Genomic DNA, 19,463 nt, shown 5'->3' with positions numbered 1-19,463 from the left:
TCTGTGCGGGCAAAGAGTGTCCTGATCATGACAGACAACACAGTGGCCGTGGCCATGCATTACCTCAACAAAAAAGGGGTGTGGGGGGAGGGTAGGGTCACTCCCGTTGTGCAGAGAGGCAATGCAGCTCTGGTTCTGGGCAATCCAGCAAGGAATTTCACTCTCGGCAGTTCATCTGGCCAAAGAGGAGAATGCGGCGGCGGACGCTTTGAGCAGGCAAAGCACGATCTCTCATGAGTGGGAGTTGGCTCAGGAAGTGCTTCTGGAGATCTTCTCCCTTTGGGGATCCCCACAAGTGGATCTGTTTGTGACCAATGCCAAACGAAAGTGCGCAAGATTCTGCTCAAGGGAATTTCCTCTAGGAGGAGCCATAGGGGATGCATTCATAGTGGATTGGTCATTCCCACTTCTGTACGCGTCATTCCTCATGTGCTAAGGAGGTTGCAGAGGTTCGGATCCTACATGATCCTCATTGCTCCGGATTGGGCCAGGAGAGTGTGGTACTCGGACCTTCTAGAAATGTCCATCTGTCCTCCACGCCGTCTTCCCTACCGAGAGGATCTTATCTCGCGCGCTTGGTGAAGGGGAAAGGGAAGGGGGCGGCAGGTGGTTGGGTTCTCCATCCAGTGGTCAAGACTCTCAACCTGCACGCTTGGTTTATGAAAGGTTGAGATACAAGTATTGGGACCTCCCTGATTGTATGATGGAGGTGTTGCTTTTGGCCAGGCGGCCCCCAACCAAATCCCTGTACCGTTGGTGTAAGTTTTCGACTGGGGCAGATGACATAATGTCAATCCTTTTCAGTGTTCCATTCCCATGGTTCTGTTTTTCTTGCTTTCTTTGGCCCACAGGGGTCTTCGAGTAGGTACCATTAAAGGTTACCTGGTGGCGCTGTCTATCTTCAAGCGCTCATCTGAAGAATGTTCTTATTTTAAGATTCCTTTGATTTCCCGATTTCTTAAAGGGCTCACTAATGTGTTCCCACCGTCCCCGTCTCTGGTATGGGATTTGAATTTGGTCTTGAAATTCCTGATGGGTGCTCTGTTTGAACCTTTGCACTCTTGTCCTTTGAAACTGTTGTATTTCAAGACGTTTTTCTTGGTTGCGGTTACATCCGCTCACAGAGTGAGTGAATTGCAGGCACTTTCATCTAAGGCACCCTTTACTGTGTTGCACAAGGATCGGGTTGTACTGAGGGTACATCCATCCTTTCTATCTAAGGTAGTGTCTGAGTTTCATTTAATCTAGAAAATACTTCCTGCTTTCTATCCTCCTCCTCTTCCTGGTATAGGTTGTACCCTAGGAGAGCTCTGAGCTTTTATATTTCTAGGATGTTCAGGGTCAGATTGTGCCAGGCTGTTACCAAACAGACCTTGTCCAGGTGGATTATCCTCACCATTACTGAATGTTACAGATTGGCGGGCAAGGACCCTCCTTAGGGTTTGCAGGCTCATTCCACTAGGGGCGTGGCTACTTCCACTGCTCTGCAGCGGGGAGTCCCTATTAGGAATATTTGTGACGCAGCTACATGGGCTTCTATCCACACCTTTGTCAAACATTACTCCCTGGTTGAAGATATGGCCTTTGATAAAGCGGTCCTTTATTCTGCCATCTGATTGGGTGTTCTAAATTCTTCTCCCTCCTCCATTTTCCGGTACTTCTTTGGGAGTCTGTCAAAGATGTGGAATACTTTGGAGGACACAATCCATTCGAAGTACAAGTTACTTACCAACTGGTAACTGTTCTTTTGACTGGATGTTCCTCCAACGTATTCCATATCGCTCTCCCGGCCTGCCCCTCTGAAGAATTTCCTATGCTAGTGCAGCGTGTTTCCTCAAGGCTATGTGCAGTCAAGCAGGCACTGTGTACGAGCAGGTCACACGTTATGGAGGAAAAAACATAAACTGAGGCTACGGGCGCCGTGCGTCCTATTTATAACATCTGGCGACGTCGCCCTCGATGGAGGCCTTCGAGAGACATCGACCCGACGCCATAGACTCAGGGCGCCCTCTGCTGAAAAATTTCCGAAGTAGCACAGCTGTGGACATTACATGTAAAAGATGTGGAATACGTTGGAGGAACATCCAGTCGATAGAACGTTACCAGTTGGTAAGTAACTGGTAAAGCCCCCCCTGGTCCCCCGACACCTCCGATGGATATATCATCGGATATATGGTCCGACCACTTGGTGTTGCTGTTTCTAATCCAGACGCTCACCACCCGGCCCGTGGCGCAAGCTAAATATCAACAGTGTCGTAATTGGAGAGAAGCCTCCTGGGAGGATATTATCTCCAGCATTCAGGCTCATTGCCAAGAGCAGCTGATGCTATAGACTTCTCAACTCTTTTGAGAATTTTTACTACTGTGGCCGACACACTTGCCCAACTTACCTTACGTAAACTAAGAGCTCGCCCTTCCCAGCCCTGGTTCACAGATTAACTTAAGGCCCTTCGGAAAATAAAACGGGTCGCCGAAATCTAAATTGCACAAAACTTATTCTGCTAACGCAAGACTACTTTTTGTCTCGACCTGCAACAATTACCATGTAGCCACTCGGATGGCAAAAAAGTCTTATTACACTAATAAAGTTTAAACTGCACTGAATCAACGAGGGAGTTATTTTCTTTAGTTCGTTCACTCTCTTCTCCCCCGATACAGCTGTGCAAGTTCATCATTCACAGGATCTCCGTGATGACCTCGCAGCCTTCTTTATCAATAAAGTTAATTTAATACAGGACAAAATTCGCCTAGCTGCCTTTCCAGTCCCTGAGCAATATCCCTCTTCTTGCCCTATGGACCTTTGCTGGTCGGTATCTTCATCTTTCTCAACACAGGAAGTGGAACTAGCGATCAATAAATAAAAATTGGCTTCTCCTTCGGATGCCATTCCATTAAAGATTCTGAAAGAAATGTCTTCTCATATCGCTGGCTGGCTGACAGAAGCAGTTAATGACTCCTGGCAGTCGGGAATTTTCTCATCAGAATTGAAACAAGCCACCGTCCTCTCACTTCTGAAGAGGCCCACACTGGACCCTTCTATTCCAGCTAACTTCCGCCCAATGTCCTTGCTTCCGTTCTTCATGAAAGTGATGCAATCTTTAATTTCTCGGCTGCTTACTTGCTTTCTTGAGCGCTCCTCCTTCTTGAACCCATTTCAATTTGGGTTTCGGCCAGGTCGGGGGACGGAAAGTGTCCTAGTTTCAGTGTATGATGACCTCTGACTAATGTCCGATGGAGGTGGAACAGGACCCCTGATTTTATTAGATTTATCAGCAGCGTTTGATAAGGTGGACCGCCAGGTATTGCTGGATCGGTTAGTAACAGCTGGTCTATCGGGCCAGGTGCTTGCATGGCTCACCTCATTATTGGCCGACCGCAGCCAGACTTTGTCGCTTGCCTCTTTTCTTTCGTCCACCATGGCCGTGCTATGTGGGGTCCCCCAGAGCTTGGCCTTGTCCCCCGCTTTGTTTAGCATCTATATTCAGCCTCTTATCGTGCTCATCCGCTCGTCGTTCTTCAGGTGTTACTCCTACGCTGATGATATGCAAATTATTGTCCGCTGGATACCAACGACCCGGGCCTTGCGTCTCAGTTTAGGAGTTGCCTGTAGGCCGTGGATGGGCAGTAATTGGCTGAAACTGAACTGCGACAAGACCGAAGTCCTGCTGGGGTATCCCCCGGATGGCCCTCGAGCGATCGCCAACATTGCTCCACAGCCTTCTGGCCCACTGACCTTGGAGTTTGTCCCTCGCCAGCGGGGGAGGTCAAGAATCTGGGAGTTTTTTTCTCAGCCTCACTGTCTATGCAAAGTCAAGTGGGAGCCATTTGTAAGGCTGGCTTTTTTCAACTCTGGGTACTTCGGAAAGTTCTCCCTTTCCTTCCCATCCAACTAAGACAGCTAGTTACGGCATCCTTAGTTTTAAGCCTGCTGTATTACTGCAACTTTGTTTCTGGCTCAGCCGCTCTCTTTTCCACCGCCTACAGCTCCTACAAAACTATGCTGCACGCATATGCACCGGCACCCCTTATGGTGCCAATGTGTCCCCGGTTCTCCGATCATTACACTGGCTTCCGGTTCTTCATTGGTGACTGTTCACCGGGCTCTGCATGGCTCAGGTTCTGAGTATCTCCAAGACAAATTCCAGCTTTATGTACCTACTCGAAATCTGCGATCGAAGAGTTCTAGCCTTCTGCTTGTTCCCCGCTATCGATTTGAACGGATGGGGGGACCGCTCCTTTTCAGTTGCGGCTGCCAAATTGTGGATCTCTCTGCCAATGCAGCTGAGGGCTACCAATCATCTGTTTGCCTTTTGTCGGCTGGTAAAAACCTACCTGTTTTAATCTTTCCTATGTTATCTGATTAGTTTTCTATTCCCTCCGTTTTCTCTTCATAGAGGCAAGATGCTTTGGCGAGCGTGTGCTCTACAAAAATAATTAACTTAACATCACTGGACTTTCTTTTGACCCTGCACACCCTGGTGTCAGAAATCCAGAAAAGGATGCTGGCGACACCAGACCAGCCCTGGTGAAAAAGAGGCAGCTGCACCCAACTCCTCCGCATCAACCTCCACACTTGCTCTCCCCCCACGGACAATGGGATGGACACAGCAACTATAGACACGGATGACATGATCACAGCGGGTGGTTTGTAGCAGCCACGAGCTTCTCTCCCAGACAGTGGGTTTGTTACATTGCACTGTCGCCAGGGTGTCCGAGCTCTTCCAACTGACGCCAGAAGAAACCGAGAAGGAAGGTTTTCTATACCAACGGTGTAAGGCCAAAAGGAAGACCATTCTGGCAGTGCCCCTCCTGGACGACGTTTGGGACTAGGGCCTGGCTTTGGTGAGAAATCCGGCCACAGCCCTGGCCTCATGCGTCCTGATGAGCCGTATTCCCGCAAATGCACATGCACCATATCTAATCCACACATCACATACCCTAAAAATATATTCTGTGTCTAATTAGCCCTTTAAGTATCCTCAATATAATCACGCAATTTGCATTCCAATAATATATCCGTCACTGGACAACCTAAACGAAACCTAATAACCTCTTGTTTGACCATCACCTCATTACTGAAATGCTGATTTGTTTAATATTCGGACCAATGTCACTGTTTTGGAGCTATTTGGAGAGCCCCCATCTTGATTGATGTTCATTTGTCCACCAGTCTCATAAAGACTATTGTAGACTCTATTGAAATATTGATACTGTATTCAAACAGCATTAGCACTTTGAATTAAATACATCTCTAATCGGGTACATGATTACATCAACAAAATTTCACCAATATTCAATTGATCACAGTGCAATTTCTACCGATATTGACTTAATAGAAATTGCTGTACTTCGGACTGAACTGATCATAGCTGAAATACATGTGTAAATGGATTCTTATCAATATTCCCACCAAACAATATGGTTGATCATCTTATGTTCAATACTATAACTCAACATACTTTTTACAAAAAACATGTAAGGTCAAATTCATGATTCATCCCTCTTGGATTTGGGGCATCTAAGCGCTGCAGATCTTTAAGGATGGGGTATGCTTTTGTGGACTATGCCGTCCTTGTGCCCATTCCAAGATGGCGCTGATGTTCCCGCTGTGCCTTGCGACCAACCCAAGATGGCGGTGTAACGCACTGGCCTGTAACATCACAAGATGTTAAGTCGCATGGTTCCTGCTGTAGCGGAGCTCCGGTTCCAGGCCCTTGCTCTTCATATAGGAGCCATGGTTTACGATAATGCTCCTGGTCACTGCTTGTTCTGTTTACTTGGTACTGTGCCATCTCCTGCTCTGCAGTGTGCCTTACTGTATCTTCTCTGTTCCTGTGCTTCTTTGGTCTCAAGATTCTTCTACCTTGTCCCTGCTCCCCTTGTCTGGTGGCCTTCCCTTCCTCTATACTCCAGCTTGGAATCAGGATTTCTACCTTTGCTACAAGAAGCCACTGCCACACCGCTCTGCACCGTCCAGGGGTTTTTGTCCAGCGTCGTCCAGGGATTTTGTGCATTGGGCATTTTCCCAGGGACTTACTGTCCCCAAAAAGTGACCTGCTGCTTTTACAGTCAAAGGTCAAGGTGTCTTCAGGGACTAGCCGATCTTACCTGCACTACATACTTGCAAGAAGCAAGGTGTGGTGTTAGGTGAGCCTAGTCCTCAAGAGGCCTCACGTTACACCTTCACTAAACATTACCACTCCAACTCCTTTTCGGAGGATGGATGAGTAGATTTGTTTTAGAAACCTTCATGCTGCAGTTCTTCTTGGGTATCTTTCCCAGAACTGTTCTCAAGGGCGTGACTTTGATTCTTTTCAAAGCTGTGGAGGAATCGGTGGGAGGAATTCTTCTATTTGAAGAACACATCACCTTTGTAATGTTCTTTCCGATGGCTGCTTTAATTTCTCTCACAGATACTAATTAGCTTCCCTTCCTCACCTCTCAGTGCATGACGGATTTTCATTTTTGCAATTGTTTGAGATCCTGTGACTATGCTGAAAGTCCTCAATGCTCTGCTAAACTAGGCCAGACTGCGATGACTGGCACAAGTCTTCCAGTGCACGTACCAATGCCGTCACTTCCAGCGTGGATCGGTGTGAATGAGCCATGAAATTTGCACTTGGAGCAGCACAGCGCCACCTGTTGCCTATAGAATCCATTTCCAGATCTGGGTATAGCAAGAGAACTTTTAAAGACGAGAAATCTGTGTTAATAATTTACATACTCATTAGAAAGAACCGTCCTGAAGGTGGATTATTTTGTTAAGAACTTGCTTTTAGTTCAAGTATGTATTTTACATGTGGTTCTTTTATTCCTTCTGCCCATACTCCATGTGTTACAGTCGGAAGTAGACGTTTACCTTGGTAAAAAAAAATTGTGAATGTGCACGAACTACTCCAAAGCATGTCCTGTGCAAACGCATTCTTCATCCCGAATTACAAGTTCCCGTTTGATGAGTTACCTTTTATGTCTGACAAGTCTTCACAAAAGCCTCACGTGTCTTGTACAGCTTTCTGTTGCTTTAACTAGTTTGGTTTGTACTTAACAGTAAATGTGATTAAATAAACCTGTTCTTGCTGTAGAAACACTGGGGATCCTGGCTCGGAATCTGGGGAAAGATGTCTTTCTGCCTCTGGCGGAGGAGTGCTGCCAGTTAGGGCTTAATCTCTGCAATCAAGTGGATGATCCAGACCTCCGGCGATGCACGTGAGTATTATTGACTTTCTCCATTGCCACCTAAACATGTGCCTTTCCATTTCCTTCTTACATATCGTCAACCCTTTTACATTCTCTCTGATGACACATCCCTGACCCTACCACTCTTGCTGGTTTTATCACTTTTTAATCTCTCCGTCCTCACCATTGTTCAGGTATGGTTGTAGAATGAGAAATGTCGGGGAGCAAAAAATTGACACTGTCAAGTGATCTCATTTTCAATGTGCAGCAGCCAGCGATTCTAGTATTGACATCCACCCACAGCTCTACTCGTACACAAAGATTTTCCTGCTGCACCCTTTGCTATGCCTTTCCAGTATTGCAGCCCACAACTCTTCCAGTTTACTCAAGTAATGTTTCCATATTTTTTCTGCAAAAGCTCTAAGACCATGCAAAGATGTTTCAAACGCACATAATTACTTTACTGCTCCACCTGCTGTTATTCCAATACTGAGACACAATCCGCTTTATCAAATGCCCCTTTTTTTTTCTTTTTCTCCATCATGAGATTGTCATTTCTTTCATAAACTCTTGAATGGGTACATGAGTAGGATCATAAACTACTTTTTGCAACACAGAACATTTCTTTTCTAATTGTAAAACTAATTTATTTGAAAACCATTGTTTTCAATAAACTTAAAAAAAAAACTTTTATTTGTATGTCGCCTACTGTGGATAGGCTGTTTTGTAGTGCATCCAGGGTTGTGTACATTCACTTGATCTTTCATGGGCATTGGACGCATTTAGAAGATTAAGGGAAAGGAAAAGTAGTGTTAAGACAGAGAAACAAATTAAAAAGTAAAGTATATAATCTGCAAACAATAAGTGTAAGGGAGAGGAACGAAGAAGGCAGGCACAGCGAGGACCATGACAGGATAGTTTTCCTTGCACTTATGGTGCAAGGCAAACTATTTTATAAAAATAAATGTTTTTTATTTTAACTTGAACCGAAGACGACCTCTCTTTTGTCTAAGGGCTCCTGGCAAGTCTGTCCAGAGAGCAACTCTGGGAGCATTCACAGTTCTCTCTCCAACGTTCTTTTTCCTAAACGTTGTGGCAACAGTGTTTTTTTGTAGATGTGGCAGTAATTGTGACTAAAGCACTAGAACACTTTGTGGGCAATGTTAGAGTTCCTTGAATATGATGCGGGCTACAACCGAAAGCCAGTGTAGAAAGAGTAAGGCTGTGGTAAGGTGATCCTGCGGTTTCCTGTGGAGTATTGGCCCTGCTCTAATGGATTGCAGCGTCCTAAAACTTCTCATCTCAGATATGGTCTCAGTCTGAACCATCTGATTTTCAGAAACTTTTCAGCGACCAGGGGGTTTCAGTGTGGCTCCAATCCGGCTCTCCTTTGTTGTTTTATCCACAGTGATTCTATATTCAGTGCATATCAAACACACCAAACCCAGTAACTTAATTTCGAATGGATTGTGTCCTCCTCATCTTTCTTATATCCAAGTCGGCTTGCAGCTTGCTTTGGAATTTTTTCTTCAGAAGATCGAGCGTCGTGCAGCATCGAGTCTTGGTCTTCAACGGTCTCTGTAGCGCCCCTCGTGACATCTATGCTGGTATATGAAACATGCAAGCACACCGTTACCTCAGTTCTGTTTTTTTCACATTGCTGCGCGCTTCATAGCGATTTTCCTCAGTGACATTTCAATTGCATTTGTTTCTACAATCAAGTCGATTCGATATTCTTTGACATGGCCTTGACACCGAAGACCGGTTTCAAACCGTGTACAGACTGTGGGGCAAAAACGTGCATAACAGACCCTCACTGTGTCTCTGTGGTGTTTGGGGATAGGCCACAAGGTAGATGCCTGTGGCTCATCTCAATCCATGACACTCAAGGCCTTGCGAGAAAGTAAGGGGAAGCTTGATTCAGGTAAGCCCTCTTCCCAAATCCCCATCCGTGACCCCTTCCAAAACAGTTTTCCTCGGAATCGAGGGAGGTTTCCCCAGAGAGAAAGCGTCCGATACATCAGAGACGATCAAGGTCCAGTTCACAAAGCTCGTCCTCTTCTCACAAGGAGAGTAAGAAAACAGCATCACAGGTCCTCGTTGCTGTCTTCCTCTCCCGTAAAAGTGTCTTTCACCAAGAAAGCTTCGACTACGGCGGAATGGGAAAACTTCTGCTTAAAAATGCTTGACGTTTTTCAGAGATAAGCTTCTCAGAGTGCCCCTATCAAGGAGTCGAGGAAACAAAGCCACCCCTCCTCATCTGACAAGACCTGAAGGGAGGGTCATGTGTATCCTTCTTGCACCCCTGAGAGCCCGCGAAGGGAGGCTCCTTGACGCTAGTAAAAGGAGTCTTCATCGACACATAAGAAAAAGCCAGTGTCTACACCTTCAAGGCCTTCATCTCCAATATCGAAGCTTTCATTGAAGATTATTGAAGCTTATTGAAGCTGTCAAGTTTGTCGCCAGAGCCTTGGAGGCATGTTATCCATTTAAAGCCATCAAAGCATTCTAAACCGGATAATTCACGGACTGCTTCAAAGAAGTTGTTGAAACCCTCAGTGCCTTCGACACCATCAGAGCATTCAGTGCTTCCAAAGACTGTGAAACAAATTGTTAAGCCAACCAAGTCATTCAAACCCCTTGCTCGACCTGATTTCTTCAGGTCTATGGGTTCCTTCTCGAGGAAGATCAAGCTCCTTTTTGGTTATGAGTATGGAACACCCAATGTTCCTGAAGAACCTATTTCTCTAGAGTCTAAAATCTGGTGGAGGCACTTAGAGACCAGAATTTAGGATACATCACCTGAAACTGGGTTTGGGAACTCAGAAGTGGCTGGATATGCTGATCCTTCCTACAGATCAGTGATTTGTAAGGTCCTGATTATCTGGGGTGGTCTAAACCCACAGCTACTATAGAAACCGATGACCTTAATGATATTTTAGACAGTGGTCCAGTTAAGGAGGCTGTACTATCTTTTCATGCTGCCTTAAGGATGAGGGTTATGGAAAATTGGCTGAAGCCAGATTTGGTTTCCCCTGTAAACAAACTTTTGAAAGAAAATGATACAGAACATCTTCTGTGGACCCTATTTCTAGAGCTGCAGCTAAATCATTAGGGGCGGCAATCGGACAACCTCAACCTTCAGGTCAAGGAAGGGGAGGATGTCCTTTTCGGTTCGGTTCTTCCATATCTAGAGGAAGAAGACAGTTCTCACAAAGGGGTCAGAGGAGAGCTCCTCGAGGCTGAGGAAGACTGTGTAGAACTCCCCGCGCAACACCTGCAGGGTTACCCTCAGTTGCAGATGGAGCAGCAAAATTACTCCCTCAACCACAAGTCTGTGGTAGGAGGCAAACTGTTAAATTATCTCAGGAGTTGGCGAAACCTAACTTCAGACGCAACAGTGCTACAAATGGTAGCAGACGGTTACTGCCTTCCATTCTTAAAGAAACCTCACGATTGCCCCCCGAAAGCAAGATCTGCTTTCGTTCCAGATCCACTCTTCCAACAGGAGATTCTCATCCTGTTGGTGTCATGATCCCAGCAAAAGAGCACAGTTCCCATTCAGAAATACCAGGTAAGCAAATAACTTCATTTCAGTCAGTTGGTCAACAGTGGCTTCAAGCCTGGCACAAATGGCATTTGTCTCATTCATAGCATTGCACCCATAGGCTAACATAGCGCTTATATTGGTTTTTCCTACACTCAACATGGCTGCCGCCAAGTCCATTGTTAACTCGCAGCACATACTACTTCGAAGGGATTGTGTCCTCTGACGTATTCCTCATCTTAGATATCTCCTTCCAGCTCTGCTGGCCTCGGAACATTTTTTCTCTAGAGGGCGCTGTGCGTCGACGTCCTCCGAGTCGATGTCCCTCGACAGCCGCCGTATCGACGTCGACGTCATCCTGCCTATAAAGGCCGCGCGCAGCGTCCGTTGCTCAGTTCCGTTTTTCCGCGCTTACTCAGTGCCTCGGAATACCGTTGCTCAGTTCTTGTCAGATTAAACCTATTTACCTCGAGTTATTCGATCTGTACTCGATGGCTTCCTCGTCGGAACCGACAACTCCTCGATCCGGCTTCAAAAAATGCAGAGATTGTGGAAAAAAGATGTCACTGACTGACCCTCACAGAGTTTGTCTGTGGTGTTTGGGAGCTGAACACCATTGTTCGGAGTGCGAGGACTGTATGTCCATGACAGCTAAGGCCCTGAAGGAGCGTAGGGGGAAGCTGGAGAAAGGTAAGACTTTTAAAGCTTCTTCTTCGTCGACGAAGTCGAGACATTCGTCTCCTCGTCACCATTCGTGCTCCAGGTCTCGGAGTGGGTCCCATCACTCCTCGAGATCGAAGCACTCGAAGAGGAGACGTCGAAGATCCCCTTCTCCGTCTTCCTCTTCCTCTGTTTTGCCAAAAAGAATCCCTTGCCCCACGAAACATAGTTCCCGGGCTGAATGGGAGGAATTCTGCAAAAATATGATAAGCGTCTTCGAGAAAGCGGCCTCGACCCCCTCGAAGACTGCCGAGAGCAATGCTCTGGTCGAAAGACCCAAAGGTCAAAAACGCCGCCAGTAGCAGTACCCGGCGAAGGAAACCTCTCGAGCGCGTCTCGAACCCTCGAGCAGGATTATGACCTCCAAACCTTCCTCGAAGGTGCCGTCGACGAGGGTTCCGTCACCGCCGAGGTCGGTGTCTTCGACGCCGTTGTCGAAGGGACCTTCGACACACGGGTCTGTCGACTCGACGCCAGCTTCGACACCGGCGTCGACGCCAAGAAAAGTCACGGTCACAACACACCCAGTGACTATCCCCAGGTCCTCGATGACGATGGCTTCGAGATTGTCGAGTAGAATCCCAATTCTGTCGAGGTCATCGAGGCCTTTGTTTTCGACTCCACGCTCGAAGCCTTCGACGACATCGACGTTTTCGAGGCCGATAATGATAAGTTCGGCACCCTCTGCCTTGGAAATGGGATTTACACCCTTTATCAGTTCAGAACAATTGAGAACTATGTCCTCAATTTTGGAAGAGGGTGAATTGTCTGAACAGGAAGACACATTTGAGTTGCAGGGACCTGTAACCCCAATTAGAGAGGAATTTTCCTCTGAAGAACGCAGGTTAAAGGATCTTCATGATTCCTTACATGAGGCAAGTGGGTTAGACACTTCCCCCGAGGTGGAGTTTGCTAGGCCAGACCCGGGGGAGCATGCTGAAACCCCCTATAGAGCCTTAATGGCCAGGATCACAGAGTTTATGGGGTGGTCTGCACCTTCGCAATCTTTCCAACAAGATGACCTCACGGATATTCTTGATAAAGGCCCACAGGAGGATCCTGTGGTGCCTTTCCATAAAGCTCTTCAGAGGAAGATTATGACAAACTGGGAAACCCCAGATGTCGTCCCGGCAGTAAATAAAAAACTGTCTACAAAATACAGGGTATCCTCTACAGACCCGGAGTTTTTGTCAAAACACCCATCCCCAGAAAGTCTGGTGGTACAGGCAGCATCTTCTACCGATGTCAAGACGGCTTATCCTACCGTCCCACAGGACAGGGACGATAAAAAATATGATGCTATGGCAAAGAAAGTTTTTTCGGCATGTAGCATGGCGTTAAAATCTGTGAATGCTACTTGCACCCTTTCTAGATTCAGCCATACACTTTGGGAGTGTGCTTCTACAGCGGCTGACTGCATCCCGGAGGGAGAAGAAAGGGAGGCGTTCCTGAATATCATACAGGACGGTAAAGACGCTATGTGCGAATCCCTCCAGACGGGCATTGATTCGGCTGACAGTATCAGCAGAGCAATGGCGGCAAGTACAACAACCAGGAGATTTGCTTGGTTGAGAAAGTCTGGTTTTGCCCCAGATGTGCAAGCCAGGCACTTGAACATGCCATTTGATGGCTCTTTGTTTGGGAAAAAGGCGGATGACAGTTTAGAAAAACTGCAAACTTCAAAAGCAGCAGCAAAATCCCTAGGCGCTGCAATCCGTCAGACACCTTTTCGTCCCACAGGAACCTCTGCGAGAGGCAAGTCCTTTCGCTTCTACTCCGCATTCGGAAGAGGTAGAGGACGACCGGCTCAAAGGGGACAAAGAAGAACTACCTGAGGTGGACGGGGTAGATATTCAAAGGCCGCAGCAACAGTAGGTGCCTCTTTACCATCGGCATCTGCATCAGCCGCCCCAAAACCACTCTGAGGACTTCCCTCACAAGACACCTGTAGGAGGCAGGTTAACTCAACATCTGGCGGAATGGCAGGCTATCACGTCAGATGCTTGGGCATTGGAAACAGTTGCCCAAGGTTACTGCCTGCCTCTCCTACGCATACCTCAGAGTCATCCACCGGGGATCAGCTCTCAGGAAGCTCCAGATCCGCTTCTCTTGCAGGAAATTTTGGACCTGCTAGAGAAAGGTGCCATAGAACCGGTACCTGTAGCGGAGAGAAACAAGGGCTGGTACTCCCCTTACTTTCTCATTCCAAAGAAAGACGGAGGACTGAGACCCATCTTGGACTTGCGAGAATTGAACAAATTCCTCAGAAAAGACAAATTCAAGATGGTCACTCTTTCTCAGATCCTCCAGGCCCTTCAGTTCCAGGACTGGTTGGTATCTCTGGACCTTCAGGACGCTTATTTCCATGTGCCTATCCATCTCAAACACAGGAAATACCTGAGGTTCGCAATTGGCAACTCTCACTATCAATTTCGAGTGCTGCCATTTGGGCTGACCTCCGCCCCGAGGGTCTTCAACAAGTTAATTTTGGTAGTGGCGGCAAGTCTAAGGAGGGAAGGGATTCATGTCTACCCCTACCTGGACGATTGGTTGATCAAGGCTGTCTCTTCGGAACAAGCTCAGATCCAACTAAATCACGTGTGCCACTCCCTTCACAGACTGGGCTTCTCCCTCAATTTAAAGAAGTCACAAATGATACCATCGCAGAGACTCCAGTTCATAGGAGCGATCCTGGACACTTCCCTGGGAAAAGCCTTGCCACCAGAGGTGAGGGCTCAAGATATTCTACAGATGGTTACCAAGTTTCAAAATGCCCAACGTCTCCCAGCCTTCGACTTTTTGAGGTTGCTAGGCCTCATGGCATCCTGCATTTTCCTAGTGCCAGAGGCTCGCCTGAGAATGAGATCCCTCCAGTGGGCACTGAGGACTCAGTGGTCACAATTCTCAGGGAGAATGACAGATCTTCTTCAGGTTCCCGACAGGGTGGCTCGAGACCTTCAGTGGTGGGCCTGTCAGGAGAACATTCTGAAAGGAGAACATTTTTGGCAACCCTGGCCGGAGATAACAGTAGTCACGGATGCCTCACTCACGGGGTGGGGAGCCCACGCCAACGACTTGACCATCAGCGGTCGTTGGTCTCCATCGGAGTCCAGACTACATATCAACCTTTTAGAGCTGAGAGCCATCAGACTTGCGCTGAAGGCGTTCCTGCCAGCTGTACAAGGGAAAAACGTCCTGATAATGACGGACAACACAGTGGCCATGCATTACCTAAACAAAAGAGGAGGCGTAGGATCACTACCCCTGTGCAGAGAGGCGATGCAGCTCTGGTTTTGGGCAATCCAAGAAGGAATCTCTCTATCGGCAGTTCACCTAGCCGGAGAGAAGAACTTGACAGCGGACGCTCTGAGCAGGCAGAGCACAGTCTCCCACGAGTGGGAACTAGCTCAAGAAGTCCTTCAAGAGCTCTTCGCCCTTTGGGGAACCCCTCAGGTGGATCTGTTCGCCACCAGCGTCAACAGGAAATGCGATCTGTTCTGCTCAAGGGAATTTCCCCCGAGAGGAGCTCTGGGAGACGCGTTCATAGTGGACTGGGAGTTTCCGCTTCTGTACGCGTTCCCACCGGTCCCTGTCATTCCTCAAATGATCAGGAGGTTGCGAAGATTCCGGAGAACCATGATCCTAATTGCCCCGGATTGGGCCAGGAGAACGTGGTACCCGGACCTTCTAGACTTGTCCATCTGCCCTCCAATTCGACTTCCACTCAGAGAGAACCTACTCTCACAGAAGGGAGGTCAGGTTCTCCATCCAGACATCAAAACCCTCAACCTTCATGCTTGGCTTCTGAAAGGTTGAGGTACAAGGATTGGGACCTCCCTGATGATGTTATGGAGGTGTTGCTTTCGGCAAGGAGGCCCGCAACAAAGTCTTTATACCGCTGCCGTTGGAACAGATTTTGCAGCTGGTGTAGAGAACAGAATATCAACCCTTTTTCATGTGGTATACCAATGGTTTTGTCCTTCCTTCTATATTTGGCGAATTCAGGCCTTCAAGTTGGCACCATTAAGGGCTATCTCGCAGCGCTATCCATCTTTAAACGCACTGCGGAAGAACCATCCTATTTCAAATTACCCTTGGTAATACAGTTTCTAAAGGGGTTAACCAATGTTTATCCCCCAAGACCATTCCAAGTTCCCCTATGGGATTTAAACTTAGTACTAACTTTCCTGATGGGCACACCTTTCGAACCACTCCATTCTTGTTCGTTAAGATTCCTTACCCTTAAAACTGTTTTATTAATAGCACTTACATCTGCTAGAAGGGTGAGCGAATTACAAGCTCTTTCTTGTAAACCCCCTCACACAATATTTCACAAAGACAAAGTTGTCCTGCAAGTGAAGCCTAATTTCCTCCCAAAGGTGGTTTCTGAATTCCATATCACTCAGAAGATTACTCTACCATCTTTCTATCCTCCTCCTTACCCGGGGAAAGAGGAAGAGAGGTTACACAGGCTAGACCCTAGAAGGGCTTTAAGTTTTTACATCAGTAGACTAGCCAGGATAAGACAGGCAGACCAGCTGTTTGTAGGTTACGCAGGTCACAAGCTGGGGTTACCAATAACTAAGCAGACCATTTCCAGATGGATCATTCTGGCCATTCTGGAATGTTATAAACTGGCAGGGAAAGAGCCCCCTCAAAACCTTAGGACTCATTCGACCAGAGGTATTGCAGCTTCATCGGCCCTCAAAAGAGGCGTGCCGGTTAAAGACATCTGTGCGGCTGCTACATGGTCGTCTGTCCATACCTTCACACGTTTTTACAATTTGGATTCCTCCTCTAGTCAAGAGACTAGGTTTGGAAGGGCTGTACTGCATTCTATTCATCAATAGAAGACAGCGTGAAGTCAGTACTCCCTCCTCCAATAATAGAATACTGCTATGGGAGCCTATCTAAGATGAGGAATACGTCGGAGGACTCAATCCCTTCGAAGAACAAGTTACTTCTTACCTTGTAACGTTCTTTCGACGGGATGTTCCTCCGACGTATTCCTCATCGGCCCTCCCATCCATCCCCGCAGTTCTACTTCCCGTGTTGTTGCAGCTTACGCTCCTTCAGGGTGATTAGTCTAGTCCAGAAAGTATTATTGTGGGCTACAAAACGGAACTGAGCAACGGACGCTGCGCGCGGCCTTTATAGGCAGGATGACGTCGACGTCGATACGGCGGCTGTCGAGGGACATCGACTCGGAGGACGTCAACGCGCAGCGCCCTCTAGAGAAAAATTTTTCCGAGGCCAGCAGAGCTGGAAGGAGATATCTAAGATGAGGAATAAGTCGGAGGAACATCCCGTCGAAAGAACGTTACAAGGTAAGAAGTAACTTGTTCACCTGTTGCAGAGGGAGCTTCTTAAGCCCTGCCTCTGCTGGAGCGCTCACTTCGCGTCTTCTCCGCTGACAGCCGTCAACGCTACCAGCGATCTCCTCCCAGAACCTGTAAACGGAAAAACAAAGTTAAGAGATATTAGTTTCCACAGAAAATCGACAGAATTCTATTTTAGTAGTAAAGACTTACCAAACCAAAGTATTTCCGAAGCGTTTCCTCAGTCAGCAATTTATTTCGTAGTTTCTGCATCTTCTGTCAGTTCAACCGCAGCATCTTCCTCATAGCAGTCTTCGTTCGCGGTCGCAGTACCTTCATTCAAAAGTTTTCCTCAGCAGTCTCTGCATCGTCCGAAGGTATTTCATCTACAGCTTTCCAAAAACCTGCAAAACAAAAAGTATTTTCGTTAATGAATAAATTTGTGAAATAAGAAAAGTTTTACATATGATGCTTACCTGAAGTCCCAGCAAGTTTTTCTTCGCTTAGTTATCGCGCTCGTCTCTGAAGGCTGCTATTACTCCGTAAAGAAGAACTTACTTTTATTAAACGTCTCCTCAAACCGAGTATTATCGCACCCATAGCGCAGCATCTACCCTTTTCTGAGAACCAAGAACCTGCAAAAAAAGGGGAACATTTTAGAAAGAGAGATCTCTCCAACGTAGGGACTGCTCAGAATCTGACGAACTATGTATATTTTTTCACCAAAAACTCACCCAAGATAACTCTAAAAAGAGGCAAGCACATTATTCTGACAAGAATCTTTTGAACACTGCAGCCTCTCAAGTTAACATTTTTCAAACCAACACGCCCCTGTAGAATACAGGATGGAGAGCTCCACATAACATAAGCACAGGCGAGAAGGGAGGGATTTATCAAAATCACACTGCACTACAGTTCTTTCCCACAAATAGAAATTACTGAAGTTCTATTGTTATTTTCACAGAATAAGAGCCCAGATAAGATCCTCTAGCTGAGAAGGTCTTACGCTCCTGCGGTGTCCCAGGTAAGCGTTAAAGTTGGATAAATGTGCATTAGAACTAGTACCTGTGGCAAAGAGAAACAAGGCTTGGTACTTCCTTATTCCAAAGAAGGACAGAGAATTGCGACACGTCTGAGTGTTTATGCTTGAACAAGTTCCTCAGGAAGGACAAGTTCAAGATGGTAACTCTATTCGCAGATCCTGCAGACCCTTCAACTCCAGGATTGGTTGGTGTCATTGGACCTTCCCGATGCTTTCATGTACCAATCGATTAGAAGCACAGAAAGTACCTGAGGTTCACGGTTGGCGGTTATCATTATCAGTTTTGGGTACTGCCATTCGGGCTCACATCAGCCCGAAAGGTTTTCAACAAGCTTATGGTAGTGGTGGCAGCAAGTCTATGGATGGAGGGGATTCACATCTGGTTGATCAGGGCTGGTTCTCCTGAACAGTCCCAGGGTCATCTTAGTCTCACATGCCACTTCCTCTAGAAGCTGGGCTTCTCCTTGAACTTCAAGTAGTCCCAGTGGTGGGGCAGCCGAGAGAATGTGATGAGAAGAGAACACTTTTGGCAACCATGGTCTGAGACGACGGTTGTGACAGAAGCCCGCCTCACAGATTGGGGAGTGCACACAAGAGATCTTTCAATAAGTGGACACTGCTCTGAGGTCCAGACTCCATATCAACCTTTTAGAGCTGAGGGCAATCAGACTTGCACTAATGGCCGTCCTGCCCTCAATTTGGAGGAGGAAAGGGTCCCGATAATGACAGACAACACAGTGGCTGTGCGCTACCTCAACAAGAGAGGAGGCTTGGGCTCACAACCACTATGCAGAGAGGCAATGCAGCTCTGGTTCTGGGCACTGAGAGTAAAGTTCATCTCGCTGGAGAAAAGGACATGGCAGCGGACGCTCTGAGCAGGATCTCCCACAAGTGGGAGTTAGCTCAGGAAGTCCTTCTGGGGATCTTCACCCTTTGGTGAACCCCCTCCAGTGGATCTGTTCACGACCAGTGTCAACCATAAGTGCAAACTGTTCTGCTCCAGGGAACTTCCACAAAGAGGAGCTCTAGGGGACTCTTTCGGGGTCCCCGTCATACCTCATGTCATCAGGAGGTTGAGGAAGTTTGGTAAAACCATGATAATCATAGCTCTGGATTGGGCCAGGAGAATGTGATTCCTGGGCCTTCTAGAAATGGCCATCTGCCCTCCAATTCTTCTTCCCCAAAGAGAGGACCTACTGTCGCAAGGAGGTTGCGTTCCTCACCCAGAGATCCGGACTCTCAATCTTCACGCCTGGTGTCTGAAAGGGTGAGATATAAGGATTGGGACCTTCTGGAAGACATGGAGCTTTTGCTTTCGGCTAGAAGACCAGCAACTAAATCCCTGTACCGCTGCCGTTGGAGTATGTTTCACATCCGGTGCAGGGAAAAGAAACTTGATCTTTTCACATGTAAACTTCCCCATGTTCTATCTTTCTTGCTCCATTTAACTAATTCTGGGTTGCAAGTGGCCACAGTGAAGGGCACTTCTCCAGCATGCGGTCTGGTACGGATTCACATGCTCATGAATATTCCCTGTCAGGCTGGGAATCCTCTGTAAAAGAAAAAACTGTTTGTTTCACTTACATAATGTCTTTCTCTTTCAAACCAGTCACTGTCCTCTGGGTCATACTGCCCCCATCCAATGACAGTCCTCTCCCTA

At 47.2% G+C, this 19,463-nt stretch overlaps 1 protein-coding gene across 1 annotated transcript in view; it reads left to right on the top strand.

Moving 5' to 3' along the window:
- The window catches only part of IPO4 (importin 4), a 3,008,003-nt gene that overhangs the window by 1,485,260 nt on the left and 1,503,280 nt on the right, over positions 1-19,463 (top strand). The window contains exon 17 of the mRNA XM_069633964.1: positions 7,083-7,206. Within this exon, the coding sequence (XP_069490065.1) occupies positions 7,083-7,206 (124 nt within the window). The remainder of the gene's footprint in view (positions 1-7,082; positions 7,207-19,463) is intronic.

This window comes from Ambystoma mexicanum, chromosome 13 (genome assembly GCF_040938575.1).
Source record: "Ambystoma mexicanum isolate Mex_15411 chromosome 13, UKY_AmexF1_1, whole genome shotgun sequence".
Classification (NCBI taxonomy): domain Eukaryota; kingdom Metazoa; phylum Chordata; class Amphibia; order Caudata; family Ambystomatidae; genus Ambystoma; species Ambystoma mexicanum.
The sequence above is the reverse complement of the archived record's forward strand: the minus strand, read 5'-3'. Positions and strand labels throughout refer to the sequence as shown.